Source organism: Pagrus pagrus (assembly GCF_965226575.1).
Source record: "Pagrus pagrus genome assembly, chromosome: 8".
Taxonomy (NCBI): domain Eukaryota; kingdom Metazoa; phylum Chordata; class Actinopteri; order Spariformes; family Sparidae; genus Pagrus; species Pagrus pagrus.
Window position 1 is genome coordinate 16,440,694 of NC_140192.1, and position 16,922 is coordinate 16,457,615.

General features: G+C 39.1%; 1 protein-coding gene across 1 annotated transcript; it reads left to right on the plus strand.

Annotated features, from left to right (window-relative positions):
- The first annotated feature begins 31 nt into the window (after positions 1-31).
- On the plus strand, positions 32-15,484 carry LOC311261499 (SEC14-like protein 2). The gene is made up of 12 exons (XM_084360194.1): positions 32-336; positions 2,036-2,111; positions 5,470-5,513; positions 6,673-6,735; positions 6,883-7,071; positions 7,299-7,394; positions 7,489-7,549; positions 7,711-7,794; positions 7,897-8,003; positions 12,682-12,821; positions 13,242-13,411; positions 13,518-15,484. The coding sequence occupies exons 1-12, from the start codon at positions 283-285 to the stop codon at positions 13,667-13,669; spliced, it is 1,236 nt and encodes a 411-aa protein (XP_084216320.1). The 5' UTR covers positions 32-282; the 3' UTR covers positions 13,670-15,484.
- The last annotated feature ends 1,438 nt before the right edge of the window (positions 15,485-16,922 follow it).

Here is a 16,922-nt window from a genome sequence, read left to right on the forward strand (position 1 = left end):
TTTGCCCAAGTCAGCTGGGTGGACTGGCTCTCTAACAGGCGGTGCGACTCTCCTGTTTACATTTTTCTTCCCCTAGCTGCCTTTTCAGCTGCAGGCAGCTGACAGCGAGGATAACTGGCTACTGAAGCCGTGGATGAGCATCACGGGGAGGCGTCAGAGACTGAAATCCGCCTGTCACGGTTAACGGTGACGGTGCTGTTTCTGTTTCTGTTTCTGTCTCTCTCTCTGATAATCTGACTTTGAAGCAGCTCTGTCTTTATCTCGCTTCTTGTGGTTGCAGACATGAGCGGAAGAGTAGGAGACCTCAGTCCTAAACAGGCTGAAGCACTGGAGCAGGTAAGTGTTGCTCATTTATTTATTTTTTATAGATCAGTTGTCAGCCATCGTTAAGAACAATTTACCTTGCCAGGTTATGAAAAATGAAGGGGAAAATGTATTATGTATATATGTGTTAATCTTTTTGTCTATAAAATGTAAAATAAATAAATAAAATGAATAAATAAATGAAGAGAGAGAGAAAAAAAACTATTAGTACAATGTCCCAAAGCCCAAGATTATCTATTTCAATGTCTTGTTTTGCCAGACCAACAGCCCAAACCTCCCAAAATGTTCAATTTCTATCATATATGACAAAGAGAAGCATCACAACCTGACATTTGAGTAGCTGGAACCAACAAATATTTGGCATTTGTACTTGAAAATGACTAAAATGATTTATCAATTATCAAAATGATCAACCAGTCATTTAGATGCTGCAGCTCTCAACTCTCACCTGTTATTTTTAACACCATACAACTTTTTATGCAAAGCATAAACTATAAACGCTTTGTAAAGGGCACCTTCTCAGAAATGTTTTCCAGGAAGCACCAGTGACAAGTCAGGGGGATGGGGGATGTAGTCATACAACATGATGTCCTCAAATTTCTGATTATGTCCGAGCCCAAACCCCAATATATTATAGTTTACTGTGATGTAAGGAAAGTGAATCGTCAAGACATTCGAACCAGTGATATTTTGGCACTTTTGCTTGGCTAATGATTTAAATGATCAACAGATAATCAAAATTGTTGATTACTTTTCTTTCAGTCGACTAGTCGATAGATTAATACATTTTTGAAGCTCTAGTTATATTATTCTAATATAAATATGCTCCAATTTTTTATCAATCAAAGCTAAGGCAGCAAAGCACAGTGTTCCTGAAACAATAACTGATTTTTGGTAAAAATATACGTCGGTCAAAGTTTCTTGACATGCTTTATTTGTTTTCATTTGTTGTATTTTGTTTTTGCGGTAGCCTTCTCTCAGGCTCAGTTTTCTTTCATTTAACGTAACTAAATGTTCAGTGTTAGTGCCACTTTTTATTTTAAGTTTGGTTTTCCCAGTTTGGGGTTGGAGAGCTTGACTGTCCTGCACGGAGCTCTGACTTCAACCTCATCCCACACCTTTGCGATAAATTTGACTGTTGGTGGAGACCCAGGCTTTCCTGCACATCTCACTAATGTTTTTGGGAGAAAATCCCTGCAGACATATTTCAAAATCTTGTAGAAACCAGAAGAGTGGAGAAGGCTGTTATATCAGCAAATTCATTTTTGTTTAAATCTTTATTTATGAGCTACTTTCTCACATTTTATAATCCAAAAGGTTGATCAATCAAGAAAAAATATTTTGTTCAAGTGTCCACATAGTTTTGGCCATGTATCCCAGCTGAAACCAAAAATACTCTAGCACACGTTTTGTGTCCTGGCTGTTTTTCTACCCATGCAAAACATGTTTACAGATACTCATTGTTGGACGTTGGCATTAAAGTGTGTAAAATAATTAGTCACGAGTCACAAGTTTCAGCAGCACTGGGAAATGAAACCTCCTAATTTGAAATGAATGAGTGAAACTATAAATACCTTTCAACAAAGAAAAGTACTGTATTTCTCAAGACTGTTTTTTACCTCCAGGGTCAGAACTATAACATATTAGTTAAAGGCTTCCCTGAAAACTTGTCGATCATGTGTCTCTTCTTCTCTCCTTCCTCTGGTCGCAGTTTCGAGAGAGGATACAAGACATTCTTCCTCAACTTCCTGCACAGCATGACCACTTCCTGTTACGTTGGCTCAGAGGTGAGTTCAAAATCATGATGCACCTGCTCCTTTAACCTTACCAAAGCTTGCCCTCTCAGAAAAAAACCCTCACATAATCCCTCGCCGTTATGGTAAATTTGTGATAATTAGCCTGTAATAATTCGTATTCGAGGGTGAAATCTGGCGGCGCTGTTGTGCTTGTGCAACAAGTAGAAACTGCAGTGGTTTATTACACAAAACGACATGATGTAAGCAGCCCTATTAGCAGTGGTTGAGAAAGAGACTCACGTGATTTTCACGCCAGTGCACGATGCTCAAACCACAAATGACAGACCAAGGTTCCTATTCAGCAGCGGCTAAACCAAACCAAACCAGGATTGAACTTTTCAGACTAAATTTAATCGACTCCGTGATTCTGATTTTCCTCGGGTAGGCTGAGGCATCTTATCTGCAGAGAATTCAGGACACACTGGTGGATAGGGCATGTGAAATATTTTCCGTTTTTTCATACTATGGCCAGCATGAACAATACAACAGCTATTATTAATTATATTAAAGAGTCTTGTAACTTGGTGGACCCTGCAGAAACCCACGCTGGGGTTTCATGTTCAGACACTCGAAGAAATGGGAAGCATTGATTAAAGGAGCCCTTGTGCTGATTAGTTCTGGAGCAGAGGTCTAGCACTCCGTGTATCTGGCTAATCCAGGGCTAATCGCATTAAAGGTGCACTACGATGGACGACAGCCCGTCTGCCCGGAGACACTCTGCCGCCGTGTTTCCCTCTAAAGTCGTTTCACAACAAGAGCTAGGAGGCGCGTTGTCCTCTTTAATGAAGTCTTACTGAACGGTCATTGCTAAACGCCTCTCAGAAGATTAGCGTCACAGCCCCAAACAGGGACAATGAGGGTCTGTTTGGCCTGTTTGTATACGCTCTGAATGATTCAAGTTATTTCCCTTTTAGTATGAATGTAAAGATGATCCCATTCAAGCTGTGGGAAGAGCGAGGATAGCTCAATCTAGTTCATTGATTTAAAGCAAATTGCCCGAGGTGGCCCACAGTGAGCACTAATGATTGACCTTATAACAGAATCATAGAACAGAGCCTAACTGGGCTTTTGTGGGGTTTTGCGGGTTCAAAATGAGATTGAAGTTAGAATTTACCAGTTTACACACAGTGAAACATAGGTCGCAGTTAGAGCTAAGGTCTCTTTAGTTGTTCTGTTTTTTTCAAGAGATATAAAATACAACACTTCCTGTACAGTAGCTGCTTTTTGCCCATGAAAGAACTGCTTATAACACCAAAAACATAAAAGATTTCAGGAACTGCTTTTAGACTAGCTGACGGAAGGAAAGAGGAAATTAGTACATAAAATATGATGACATATATGCCATATTCCTGGAAATTAAGGCAGTAAATTATGTGAAAGATCCAGGCAGACCCAGCTTCTCCCTCCCCAAACAACCCACCTCCTCTTCTTCCAACCAAATGCATGTTTTCCATGTCTGCTGTCAGATGATTCACAGCTTCGTGTAGAGCAGTATTTATCTCTGAGGAGCTCCACCTTAAGAGATAAAGGAGCCGGGGTAGATGACAGTTCAGTCAGTTTATCAGTTGTACTGCAGTATGTGAAGACAAAGTATTACTCTGGAGTTAAAGTGACATTTTGTACCAGAGTTCAGTGAAACGGACAGAAACCAGTTTTAGTCACAATTCACATGAGTAAACTGCGACCCTGATTGTCTCAGTCTCAATGTTGTGATGACAAAAATTCTTCCTCTTCTTCCTCTTCTTCTTCTTCCTCCTCGTCCTCCTCCAGTAGGGCTTTTAGAGTGGTGTATTAACAGACCACAACATGGTCACAAAGTCCCTCCTATCCCATTTTACAATGGCAGTATCATCAAATGTTATCAGACAATCAGCTGAATGGGTTGTACTCGTACCAGGAGCCTCTATCACAGCTCGAGATAACCTTATTTTAGATCATAAAACATCACTGTTCGTTCAGCGATCTGAGGAGGAACACTGACTCTGACATCACCTTAAAAACGTAGCACTGTCCTGTTCTGCAAACCCAGATTGTTTCACACACACTTTTTGATTAGAATTAATAGGAGATCCGTTTCTATGTTGAGAAGCAGGAGAGCCACCCTTGGCGCCATCCATGGCTCTGCATGTTAGTCGTTAAAAGTTGCAAAATCCCTGTAATTATCCGGCAGCCTGAGGCATTCGGAGCATAACACTTATTAGTAATTCAAAATGATACATGGCCTGGTCATGAGCCAGAATCTGCTTTGTGCTTTTGTAGTTTTAAGTCCCCCGATGTCCTAGTTAAGGTGCCAGGATGGAGCATTAGGTGCAGCGTAATCCACTGTTGGAGTAAGTTGTAAGTCTCACTTCTCGGCCGCAGCAGAACCGTTGTGCTTTTCCACCAGACTGTCAGCAGCAGAGCTAATCACCTTAGATGCAGCTTATTAGACAGCGTAGGACTGTGTGTCAACTCTCTCCTGGAGCGTCATACTGACACAGTGGTTTTAATACTGACCGTGTTACAGAGGAGGAGGTTATACAAGTTTATTCCCAGAGGGCGTCAATAAAAAGGTTACAGTTTGAGAGATTCTTTCATAGTTTAGTCTTGGTTTGATGCATGTCATTGGATGGAACAGAAACCTTTGAAAATATCTTGTGTAATTGTAGAGACACAAGACCACATTTTAGTCAGTGACTGGTTGCTTCCATAGACACCTATTCTGTTGGTTGTCTAAGACTTTGACATAATGTTTTTGATGCTGCCCTTGTTAGACCAAGGAGGCTCAAACTACAGCTGGGACAGGAAAGGCTGTGGTAGGATTCATTACTTACCTAAAACCTTCAACTCAAACGATGTGCTTCAAACCTTGCTTTTATTTGTAGTTATTGGTGTTTCAGGCATTTTCTCTTTAAGCAGGTTTGAATGATTGACATGTTTTAGACCTTTAAAAGAGTTTAAAGGGACAGTTCACGCCGAAGCTCAAAGCACAAAAATAAAAATCCATTTTTAAAATTCTGAACAGCATTGTTTTTTTTTCCAGAAATCACAAACCGGTTACTCAAGATAATCCCCAGACCTAGTTGTGAGCAGTTTCATGCAACTATTTTCTTTCGGCAGAACTACAACCACCAGCCATCTGCTACAACACCTACTCATGGATGAAAGGCTAGCTAGCTAAGTTAGCTACAGTAAGCTAGATATCTGTACAGTTCAGCGAAAAGAGGACGCTCTTAATGTTTACATCCTGTGTTGTCATGAGCATGAGCCTTTCGTCCATGAGTAGATGCATTCTTGTGAAATGTCATTTATCATTTAACACTAATGTTAATGATAATGATATTTATCATCCTTCTTTTTTCTTTCTCAGCCAGAAACTTCAATATCCAGAAGTCTGAGGCCATGCTGCGAAAGGTAACGCATTCAACAGAACATTTTTTTTAGTCCCGACATGTGTCATTCTCTTGTAGAAATGCAATATATTACAAATCATGTACTGGATTAAAAATCGAGAAACAGCCACAATGTCCTCCTTTTCTGTGACTAATTGGTGTTGCGTGTGAAAGTGCAGTTAACACTAGGAAAGACTGTTCAGACCATCAGCCTAGCACTGGCCGCAGATTAGAGAGGGGCTGTGTTGTAAGGGTTCGCTGTGGTGAAACTGAGTCATCATGGCAGCCTGGGGAGATAAGATATAGAGAACAGGGATTAAATGATTACTTAAGATGACAGAGTACGATTTACAATCACCTCACTTAAAGCTGCACAAACTGATTTCTGTCCACTAGGGGGCAGACAAAGTGTTAACATGTTGATGTAGCCACACAACCTGCTTTTTAAAGCAACATTATGTAACTTTTTACCTTAAAATAAAATGTTTGTAGTTAGCACCTTCATTACATCTGACAAATTGTTACAGACCTGGGATTTGTTTTGACGAGGTGTTGCATTGAAAAACTGTGTGTTTGGGGGGGGGGGGAATGCCAATTTCTACATAATGAATGAATCTAATAATCTACAAACGAGTCAAACTAGTCAAACTAAGCAATAACATTGTCACTTTCCTGAACTAGCACGAGGCTGCTTGCTAGCCAAAGCCGACAGCTACAGCAGCTGTTTGTTCAGGTTACTGAGCTGCCTCTCACAGACAACGTTTACTGTGTTGTGGTTGCTTATATTCTTGAACAAACCTTATGAAACTGATTTGCTTACAATGTATTTGGACTACACCCTTGCCACAACCACCTTTTTAAGGTATCTAGAAAATGTTCTTTCATTTCTGTCCCGTCAGTTGGTGGCTGGTGGTGCTTGTGCTTGTGATCATGTGTTGGCATGTGTCTGTTTCCACAGCGCTTCATAATTGATCCCCCTCCTGCTGACGGGGCTGGTTTTACATCACCTAGCCTACTGTCTGAAACCTCATAATCCACTTAAATCACTAGATTGTGCTTGGGCGGATCTGCCACTGTACAAGCAGTCTATCACGGAGGAAGTAAAAAACAAGTTTTAATGTTGCCCTACTTCCTGTATATTAATAATCAAATGATTAACAGGCACCCATCTTTTCTTCCAGCATTTGGAGTTCAGGAAACACTTGAAAGTAGACATGATAATCACCGACTGGCGTCCGCCAGAGGTAAAAATAAAACAACCTTATAAGCCATATTTTACTGTAAGTTCAGTGTTATCAAATAAACGCCTCTGAATTCTCCTCTTGATAAATAATCCTGTACACGACTGAAGAAACCAGTGGTTTGACATCTAAAATGACTGCTGTTTGCAGGTGATAGAAAAGTATCTGTCAGGTGGGATGTGTGGTTATGACCGTGAGGGCAGTCCCATCTGGTACGATGTTATCGGACCTGTGGATCCTAAAGGCCTCTTCCTGTCTGCCTCCAAGCAAGACTTCATCAAGTCCAAGATCAGAGACTGTGAGGTCCTGCAGAAGGAGTGTAACCTGCAGTCACAGAGGGTGAGAGGCGAGCAGAGACAACACTTAGCTTACTTAGCTCAGAGAAATGCAGTGAAAAACTGTATTATTTATTATGTCTACAGCAGTGACTTTTGTCATTACATGTACATTTTCTATCAAAGTTTTTTATCAACCTGCGCTACCACCTTGTATATAAACAGTGTGTAAACCTTTTTATAGTTTCACAGATTAAGACTTCCTGTCTTTTTGTCTCTGTTTTCAACCAGCTTGGGAGGAACGTGGAGTCAATCACCATGATCTATGATGTTGAAGGCTTGGGTCTGAAACACTTATGGAAGCCTGCTATAGAAACATATGGAGAGGTACAGAGACACATACAGTTTAATCATAGATGTCGCAGACTATCGACTATTAGGTTGGTTGACATCTCCGAATAATGTTTCTCTGTCTCACTAGATCCTCCAGATGTTTGAAGACAACTACCCAGAAGGCTTGAAAAGGCTGTTCGTCATTAAAGGTGAATTTGTTCTTCCTCCATGAAAGCGTGTTTCAGTAAACAAATGATTTGTTATCATTTCTCTTTGTTCTTTTTATCATTATATGCTGCTTTTGAAGAGCCAGACTTTCTATCATTGCTCGTATATGTTTTGTTAACACCTTTAAGCTTTTCTCCTGTAGCCCCCAAACTCTTTCCTGTGGCCTACAACCTCGTCAAGCACTTTCTGAGTGAGAACACAAGACAAAAGATCCATATCCTCGGGGGTGAGACACTGTACCTTTGTCATATTTCACTCAAATACCAAATTCAATCCAATCAAAAAACTTCCTGATGACACGAGAGCTGTTGTTTCTCTGGTCTGACAGCTAACTGGCAGGAGGTTTTACTGAAGTACATTGATGCAGAGGAGCTGCCGGCGATATACGGGGGCAAACTGACAGATCCTGATGGAGATCCTCGCTGTCGGACCAGGGTGAGTCAGTGACTGACAAGCCGAAAACTCCACACCCAAGGGTGATGTGTGTTTTTGGTACTGAGGTGGGCTGATGATGAGTTGGAAGAGACAAGTCTCTGTTGCAGATTCATCAGGATATATTCCCTTATATTTATTGTAGGTGGCCTCAAACAACTTGTTTCTGAGGTAATTACTAAACTGAAGACCGAAGCTGTTAAATAAACAATAATTCACCAGGAAATGCTCCAGTAAGAGGTTTTTTTAATTTCCTCTTTATAGAAACTGATTCCCTTTTTAGTCTCATGTGACTGATAAACTGTAAAGTTTGCCCTGTTAATAACAGCTGCTCTGGTTTTAACAGCTACCATTTTACTGTTACACTTTTCACTGATTGCATTAACTGTCCAATTGGTGTGTGCTTAGATTGATACTATTTTTTTTATTATTTTAATTTAGTTAATATCTTTTAGTGTTGTTGTGTTGATAAAGTGCTACCTTGATGAATATTTCTCAGATGGAGGAAAGTGTCAGGTTATTGATCCTAAAATGACTTTGAGCAAAAGCAAAAATGAGAACCAAAATAATAATACAGTAGTATTTTACAAATGTTTATTTACCAAATCCAACAGTTTATTTCATCATCCATTTATATATTGAAATCCTCAGAAAACACATAATATAAAGCAAATGCTAAAGTCATTAAAGAACCTCGGAGGGAGCCGTAAAGGAAGAATGCATGTTTAAAACAGGATAGAAATAACAATGTGAAAAGGTAAAGGTGCAGATGTTGATAATGAGACTCATAACTAAAACAATTAAAAGATTAAAGACAGTAACATTCACAGTTAGAAAAAGTCACAATTAAACCTTTAAATTGACTCAGAGGTCAACTTAAAGTTTACAGAAAGCAGTTTTTCCTATCGGTATCATTTTTTAACTCCTGCACGGTGAACTCTGTCTGTGAGCGTAAACATAATTATCTGGTATTGATAAATGTCAATGAAAATCACATAACATGATAAAACTAATCTTCAATGCAATAAACTATGTTACAGTTTTCTAGGAATCAGTCACTTCAGTCAAAGAAAATGATGATTTTATTGTCACAGTACAATTACACCAAAGGTCAATGTACAGTTATTATTGCCCAGTTCTATGGACGGTTTAATTTCAGGAACAGGCTATGAGGCAACTTACACAACAGTCCTGCAACAGAGACGAGTCTGTTTCCAACAGCAGCTGATCAGCCCTCTTGTACAATCACAGCCGCTGCAGTCTGCTTGCTGTGTACTACTTACATATATCGACTTTGTTTTCATAGAGTTGTGAGTCCTGCCCTGTAGTTCTTTCACTGGTTTGCATACTGTGCTCATTTAGTTTGGCAGCTTACAGCTTTGCTCTGCTGAGAGACCGGCTGGCTAATATGCATAATGTGCACCTGAAATTTGACTGGCAAACTATGTTTTATGGGAGTTCCCCTTCCCCTAGAAATATAAATAAATAGTTTGCTTTAACAGGAAAAATGCAATACCACCTCCAGGCCACAAAGGGAAAACAGTAGAAAAGATGTTTTCTAAAACACCGGATCATAAAATGCTGCTAACACCAGCACAGGAAGGCTCCTGTTACACATGAACGAGCCAGTTTGATCACAGCGGGTCAGTGACAATGCAAGGGGCGATTCTGGACCGGCTGTCCACAGCAGAATGAATCAATACAGCTGACACAGATACAGAGACCCTGCCCTGATGAAAATGAGCTCAGACGTCTGGTTAAACTTCACTAGAGTCGACGCAGACAATGTGTGTCTGTGTGTTGCCACAAGTAAAACAAGTCTTTTACATGTGCAGGCGGAAACACAATAAATCTTTCTCAACATCTAGTGAGAGTGCATCACAAGCATACAGGTGGAGGAGCTTGACATTCATTTCTCCTTTCACCATCCATATCGAGTGTGTTGCGGAGTTAACTAAACATGGGTTAACGATTAAAGGAAACCATGAGCCCACTGATTATTTAGCTATAAATATGGGTGCATTCATGAATTCAGAGTGCTTTGGGCCTCTGTAGTGACGATATTTTTGGTCTTTATTAAAAATGAAAAGTCCAAATAGAAAATCGAAAAGAGATATAATAAAATATTAATATTTGATTATACTATGAGGAATACTCGGGCTGTAATTAAACTTAAAACGATAAAGGGAACTGAAAAAGCACATTTTAAAATGTAAAATGCTAATTTCAAAATATAAAGTGAATAAATATAAAAAGTGCTTAAAGGTGCTATATGTAACATTCAGCGACATCTAGCAATTTCAACATTTGAAAAACTTAAATTCATATTCACAGCTAACTTTCATGCTTCTCTAGCCTGTAAAGTTATGTATGTTGGAGCCCTTCAGCAGCTTGTAGCACATGTGTGGTCAGCCCGGCTAGCAACGTGGCCAGCCTGGCTACCAAAATAAAGAACAGAGAAGCTTGGATCACAACATAAACAGGAAGTATGACTATATTCTCTGGTCAGGATGCCATTACTCATTATTTGCTGCTACATGTTATGCATGTTATCTAAACAAACAAAAACAAGAGAAACATCAAATGTGTTTCTTAAAGGTTTAATATAAAAAAACTAAATTCACTATGATTTGCAATTGCATTTCAAGTCTGTTGGGGGAAGAGTTTTGTAATGAGTGGTAATGAGTAAGATTTATTTGTTTCTGTTTATATAAAAACATCTCAAGTTTTCCCCCTCCGCCCAACAAATCTCCTAGCAAGCCGTCGCCATTTTGACCACTGAATGTAACAAGGAACTGATGCAATTGCAAAGGATGCAATTTGTGGGTTGTACCGAGCAGATGGTGTGCTACAGTATGTGAATTATAACAGGTAACAATAGAGGAAATCTTTCTGCAATTATAGACAATCAACAAGAAATTACAAATAAGAAATGAATTACTTAATGACTCAAGAAATACTCCGACTTCATCCACGCTTCAACCCTGCCTTGCTGCGTAGAAACAGCTTCAGCACAAGAGTTTCAGAGAAAAGCAGCTTGAGTAGTCACATTTATAGATAATACTCTAGACTGACTGTGAGTTTGTCACTGTTTCTGTAGATAAATAATTGGGCCAAGGAAAGATGAGGAACAGGAAGAGAGAAATTCATTTCGGCTACGTTCAAGATTCAAGGAATTATCATGCTCAGGCTCAAAGTGTTTTCTTTTTTCTACTTTTTTTTAAAAATACACTTCTTTAGTTAGCTAGCTGTGTGTTCTTGACATTGTACTGTATTTTTTTGATTAGGTCATAGGAGTTGAGTTCTCTTATTAAAGGAATAGTTTGACATTTTCGGAAGTACACTTATTTGCTTTCTTGCCGAGAGTTGGATGAGAAGATTGACATCACTATAATGTCTGTTTATAGCCTGTTAGTCAGGAAGTAACTATGCCCATATCTCCTCCTACAATTCATCATCTTGATACTTTGGTTTGTTGGTAGCTGGATTTAGTTAGTTTCCCCCTGTTTCCAGTCTCCGCACTAAGGTAACATTGTGTATCCCCCCAAATTTTGAACTATTCCTTTATGAATTGGGCATCGTATATGGGGCTGAAATAATGCACTTATAGCATACAATTGTATACAAATTGTATGTAAATAAAACTTTTTGGTAGTTTTGAATCTTTGGTAGTTTTTGGTAGTTCAAAGAAACGTCGATCCAGTCTGTGTGTGTGCATTTTCTGCATCATTATGGCTTCATTAATTATTTTAATTTGTTAATTTATAAAAACTGGATTCATTGTTTTTACATTTTCTGAGCTGTTAAAGGTGCAATATGTAAGAATTGCCCACCTATTGAATTCATACTGCAAAAAAATAGGGGGCAGCATATCACCAGGGTAGCAGCTAACTGCTGCTATCAGACTCTGACTGGGAGTTTGGAGCACTGGGACATTGTTGGTGTTGTTTTCTATCGGACTGTCACCTCTAGAGGTAGAAAACTGGCTAGGGGCAAGCAGGTTAGCATGCAAACTTCAGTAGATGTCTCTGCAACACATAATTTCAAAACTGTAATTTATTCACATTCTGTTGAAAGTTTTAGTAGTTTTAAACTAAAATTCTTACGCATTGCACCTTTAATTTCATAGGAGGAAAACTTTTGAGCCTTATACATTTTGCATTTGAGTTTTTTCTCACACTTCCTAGATTTTGTAGTTTCAGATGAGTTTGACTTCCCTTATAATGATGTTAATTTCCGAGATAGGTCTTTCTGAATGTTTCCAGGAAATTATTCTTGATAGCTGACAGGCTGTTCTTACATTTTCTTCGGTTTATTTGTGTGTATGTGTGTCTGTCATCTGTAGTATACATAATGTAGATTTAACTGACAGTCTGGATTAAACTTGTCCACATCACTGCCCTCTGTTGGTTGAATCGTGTGCTGCATTGTACAGTACTGGAAAACCACAGAAGTTGATTGGTCTTATATTTATGTGAATAAAAGGAAAAGTGGAAATAGAGAAACATTTTCTCCCTTTTGTACAAAACCTGTAAAATAACAAGCACTCAGACATGTCACAAAGTCACAGTAAGTGATGGGTCTTTCCCCATTTCTCCTACCCTCAAACTTTCAACATTTCATATTTTAAGCTTTTTGACACCCATATCCTAACTCTGTTCATGCATGGTCTCGGCTGCAGATAAACCACGTCGGCCCAGTTCCCTCCTCCTACTACGTGCGGGACCATGTTAAGGTGGACTACGAGCAGTGTATGAGCGTCAGCCGAGGTTCCTCCCAACAGCTGGAATATGATATCCTGTTCCCGGGCTGCGTTCTCAGGTCAGCGGTGCACCACAATCTTTCGCACAGTGGCAGCAAAATCGAGTTATCAGTTATTTTAAAGTCAAAGAAAGATGTGAGGATTTGTTTCATTTGATGTTTTATATCATTGGTAATTGTTTATATCTTTGAGTTTTGGACAGTTAGCCAGACAACACAAGCAATTTGGAGATGTGACTTAAAGTAGATACTTATTCCATGTCCTTTACTTTAATCAAACTTTAATGTTTTATACTTTAATCAAAGTATAAAACATGTAAGGGTTTATTTAAAGGCCAACCGTTTCAACACTAATCTCAGTAGCCCAATCACATTAACATATACATATCACACAGTAATGTAGTTTTTTTAATAAGAGTTATTGAAAGTTATAAAAGCTAAGTTTAACTAATTTGAAAATCTATTTTTCAATCTGGGCAGATGGCAATTTGCCACTGAGAGTGCAGACATCGGTTTTGGGGTGTTTCTGAAGGCTAGAAAGGGCGAATGGAAGAAGGCAGCTCAGATGCAGGAAGTCGTGCCCAGCCAACGCTACAACTCCCACTTAGTGCCCGAGGATGGATCACTGACCTGTGAGCGCCCGGGAGTCTGTGAGTAACCTACGACACTCAGCATAGACTCGTGCAGAAGTGTCAGTGCAGCATTAGATCGAATTCAGCCGTGTAGTAAATATTCTGTTCTCTTTGTCTTCCACAGATGTTCTCAGATTTGACAACACTTACAGCATTTTCCAGGCTAAAAGAATCAGCTTCTCCGTTGAGGTCCTGCTCCCAGACCACTTACAGTCCCCACAAACCAACGGGGGGTCCAAAAACCATGTACAAGCTGAGGGCAACAGCCAATCATAACCAAGAAGTTGACACAGTGTGCCACTTCTATGTTGTCGGATCTGTAATGTAATTAGTAAGCACAGCCTGAGAGACTTGATTTGAACAGGAACCCCAACATGCTGCCGGAAAGCGAAAATTAAAAGTATTTGACTCATGTAAAGAGCGGATGGTTTGACCATTGAATCATCTCTAAGGATGACCTGTTCCATTTGGAAACATGGCCAAAAGTATGTGGACATATTTTGTGCACTTTTGGTCCGAGACGCCTTAGTTCTAAATAGTAGTAGAAACATTTATGCTTTGACATACAGCGATATATATATAAGACAACTCCCTGCAGCCAGGTTCCAACATCTGGTGGAAAGCCTAAATCGAAACGAGTCGAGTTGTTGCTATGAGATGTTCGGCAATCATAAGTGTCCACATGTGATGTCCACATACTTCTGGCCATATGGTGTAGCTTAACATTTAATGTCTGGGTGACATGTTTGTGACATGAGGACCCCTGGACACAGACGTTAAAGGGGCTCTGTGGAACTTCAGTGTTGTGCTGGTAGCCGGTTGTTTGTTTATGTTAGCGGACTACATTTCAGCTGACGTTAGCTACATAGAGAGACACTGACAAGAGGCACTCGAGAACGTGCATAGAGTCACATCCTTCACGGAGAAATCCACAGTCCAGGAGCATTAAACAACTAAAACTAATCGCCCACAGGCTTGTATAGGCAACCAAGTAAGAAACTTTTCACACCACGTTACCATCCGCTCACATATGGGTTGGATGGGAGTCTGAGAAATTCACTCAAGTGATATCACATGAGTCTGGTTTGAGCCACATCTGGAGGTGGCCAAGGAAGAAGAATGTGGGGAATAAAAACAACGATATCTGTCAATGTTATAGGATTGCAACGCACATTGAAATTGGTGAACTATCCTCACTTATGTGTTGACATTTTCCAGTTTTACGTATGTATATGTATATTTATATGTCTCTCATGTAAAAATGTTTCAAGTAGGCACCGAATGAGTCATGTTAGTGCTACCGTCGCCTGCTTTAATGGTATGATGTGTATAGTAGGCCACCACACTTTAAAAGTCTAATAAAAGTAGCACAGAGTGACAGAGTTTTTAATCCTCTATGTACAAAACAGAGGATAAATGTTGTATAGATTAATTTGCCATGTCAACAGCAGTGTAAGCATTTCAGTTCATTTATATAGAATACGTTTCGAGACTTAAGGAAAGAAGAAATCGTCTCTCACTTCTTCTGCCTTAATGCAAATTTGATCACAGGTTTCCACACTGAACATTCCTTTATGTTATAATTACACCTGGAAGCTTAACGAATAATTTGTTATAAAAAGTTAAGTTTTAATGCCCCGTTTACATTTATTACTCATGGTTGTCTCTTTCCCCTTGACATATTCAGATAACATATCTTTAAATATTTATTTCCTCATTCATTCAATCAATTGTCATTTTATAATGGCAAAGATTTTCAGATTTTCACAAATATTCAGTATTTAGGTAACAAGTGTTAATGATAATAGTCATGTCAACTCATTTGCAGTGAATATAAAGTATGTTACTCACTCACCAGACAATTACTGAATGTAGACTGAGGCTGAAGTTATTTTCATATTTATATTGCAGCAGCATTGAGAGACTTCTGCAACAACCTGATAAGTACGAGTGAAACAAAATAAGCCTGCTGTCATGGGCATGCTGTCTGGATTGTCCAAACAGTGTTGATAAAAATCTTTTTCACATGTGATGAAGATGACATAAACTTGAAACAGTTATAAGAGAAGTAAATAAATCTGTTGAAAAGTACTCAGAGTGCCAGCTGAATATGTGTTTTTTAAATTGCAGGTTTTGCATGAAACGTCTCTTCAACCTCTCTGTCTTATTTTAACTGTCAAAGCTTTGTTTCATCAGGACATGCAGTGTGTGTGTGTGTGTGTGTGTGTGTGTGTGTGTGTGTGTGTGTGTGTGTGTTTCACAAATTACAAACACATTACATGGACAGATCCTCCCTCTTACTGAAGTGCCTAATAAAAGCATTACACTCAGGTGTTCGAGCGCTGCCTATCGATTACCAGCACAATATATACTCACAATATAGCTAACAAGTTAGCAAATCAGACAGAGAGGAAATCAGTATTCATTTGAGTTTGTGGCCACCTGCAGAGTTTGACTTAATAAAAAGTCATAATCATGAGCTAAAACTCAAAATGTACCTTTTGTGACTTTTTTGTCATAATTTCAGCTTTTATCTCATAATTATGCCTTACCATGGGAATATATATAAATAAAACTATGCATTATTTGTGATTACGGTAATGTTTTTTGGTAATATATTAATGACCCCAACAGGTGTATTATATTACTGTGTAATCCCTTCATATGGTAGCTGAGGTCTCTCTGGCTCCAACAGAACTCGAACCCTGGTCACCTGGGAAAGTCTCTTCTTCTAGATTAACATTTATCAACATGCTCAGTTTACACCTTGTTGTCAACATGAGAGACAACGTCTTGATTTAGTTACAATAATTCATGTTGTACTGACAGTGGAATGGTGTTGTACAGGAGATAAACAATGTGTGCAGCTTTTGTCTCAGAGTCAGCAGCAGATCTGCACTTTTAGTTGTCACACTGACTGCCAAGCAACTTCCTGGTCAAAGGTTGTCGTTCTTTGTTTTTTGTCTCTGTCTTTAAAACAACTTCCTGTACAGTGAAGGTTCCAACCACCTGCTGGTGATAATATGACTTGACAGCATTTCCTGCTGTGTGCTGAGAGCTGAGTCAAAAAGCTTTTTGTGTCAAAAAAAAAAAAAAAAACACCTGCAGAAACTTTGCAGTTGTTGATAAAGTTTGTAAAGTGAAGTTGTGGCAGTGTGTTGATCCTCAGTTCTGTTCCAGACAGCCTCATTGAAGAGAGGGAGTACTGAGGCTTGTACAGACACAGATGTAGTGATGGTGTCTGACATTATTTGCTCTGAAGGAGAATTCAGATTGTCACTAAAGATTTGCTTCTTTAAAAAAGTTGAGTCAGTCAGCAGGACTGTATAATGCTAACACAGTGTATGAAGGCTGTAGAAATGATCAACATTACAAGAAGACAACATAGTTTAAGAAACGGTTTCACTGTTACATTTGATTCATGTTGTAACAGACTTAATGCAGTTTTCAGGGACAACATGCTCACATGTGCATGATGTCATCAACATTATTGAATGTACAGTATGTATACAGGATGTGACTGCATGGA

Excerpts from the sequence above, each read along its gene's own strand:
- LOC311261499 (XM_084360194.1), top strand. The coding sequence starts at position 283 with ATGAGCGGAAGAGTAGGAGACCTCAGTCCTAAACAGGCTGAAGCACTG. Across the intron at positions 6,736-6,882 it reads CCGACTGGCGTCCGCCAGAG|GTGATAGAAAAGTATCTGTC; the intron begins GTAAAAATAAAA and ends TGCTGTTTGCAG. Across the intron at positions 7,072-7,298 it reads GTAACCTGCAGTCACAGAGG|CTTGGGAGGAACGTGGAGTC; the intron begins GTGAGAGGCGAG and ends GTTTTCAACCAG.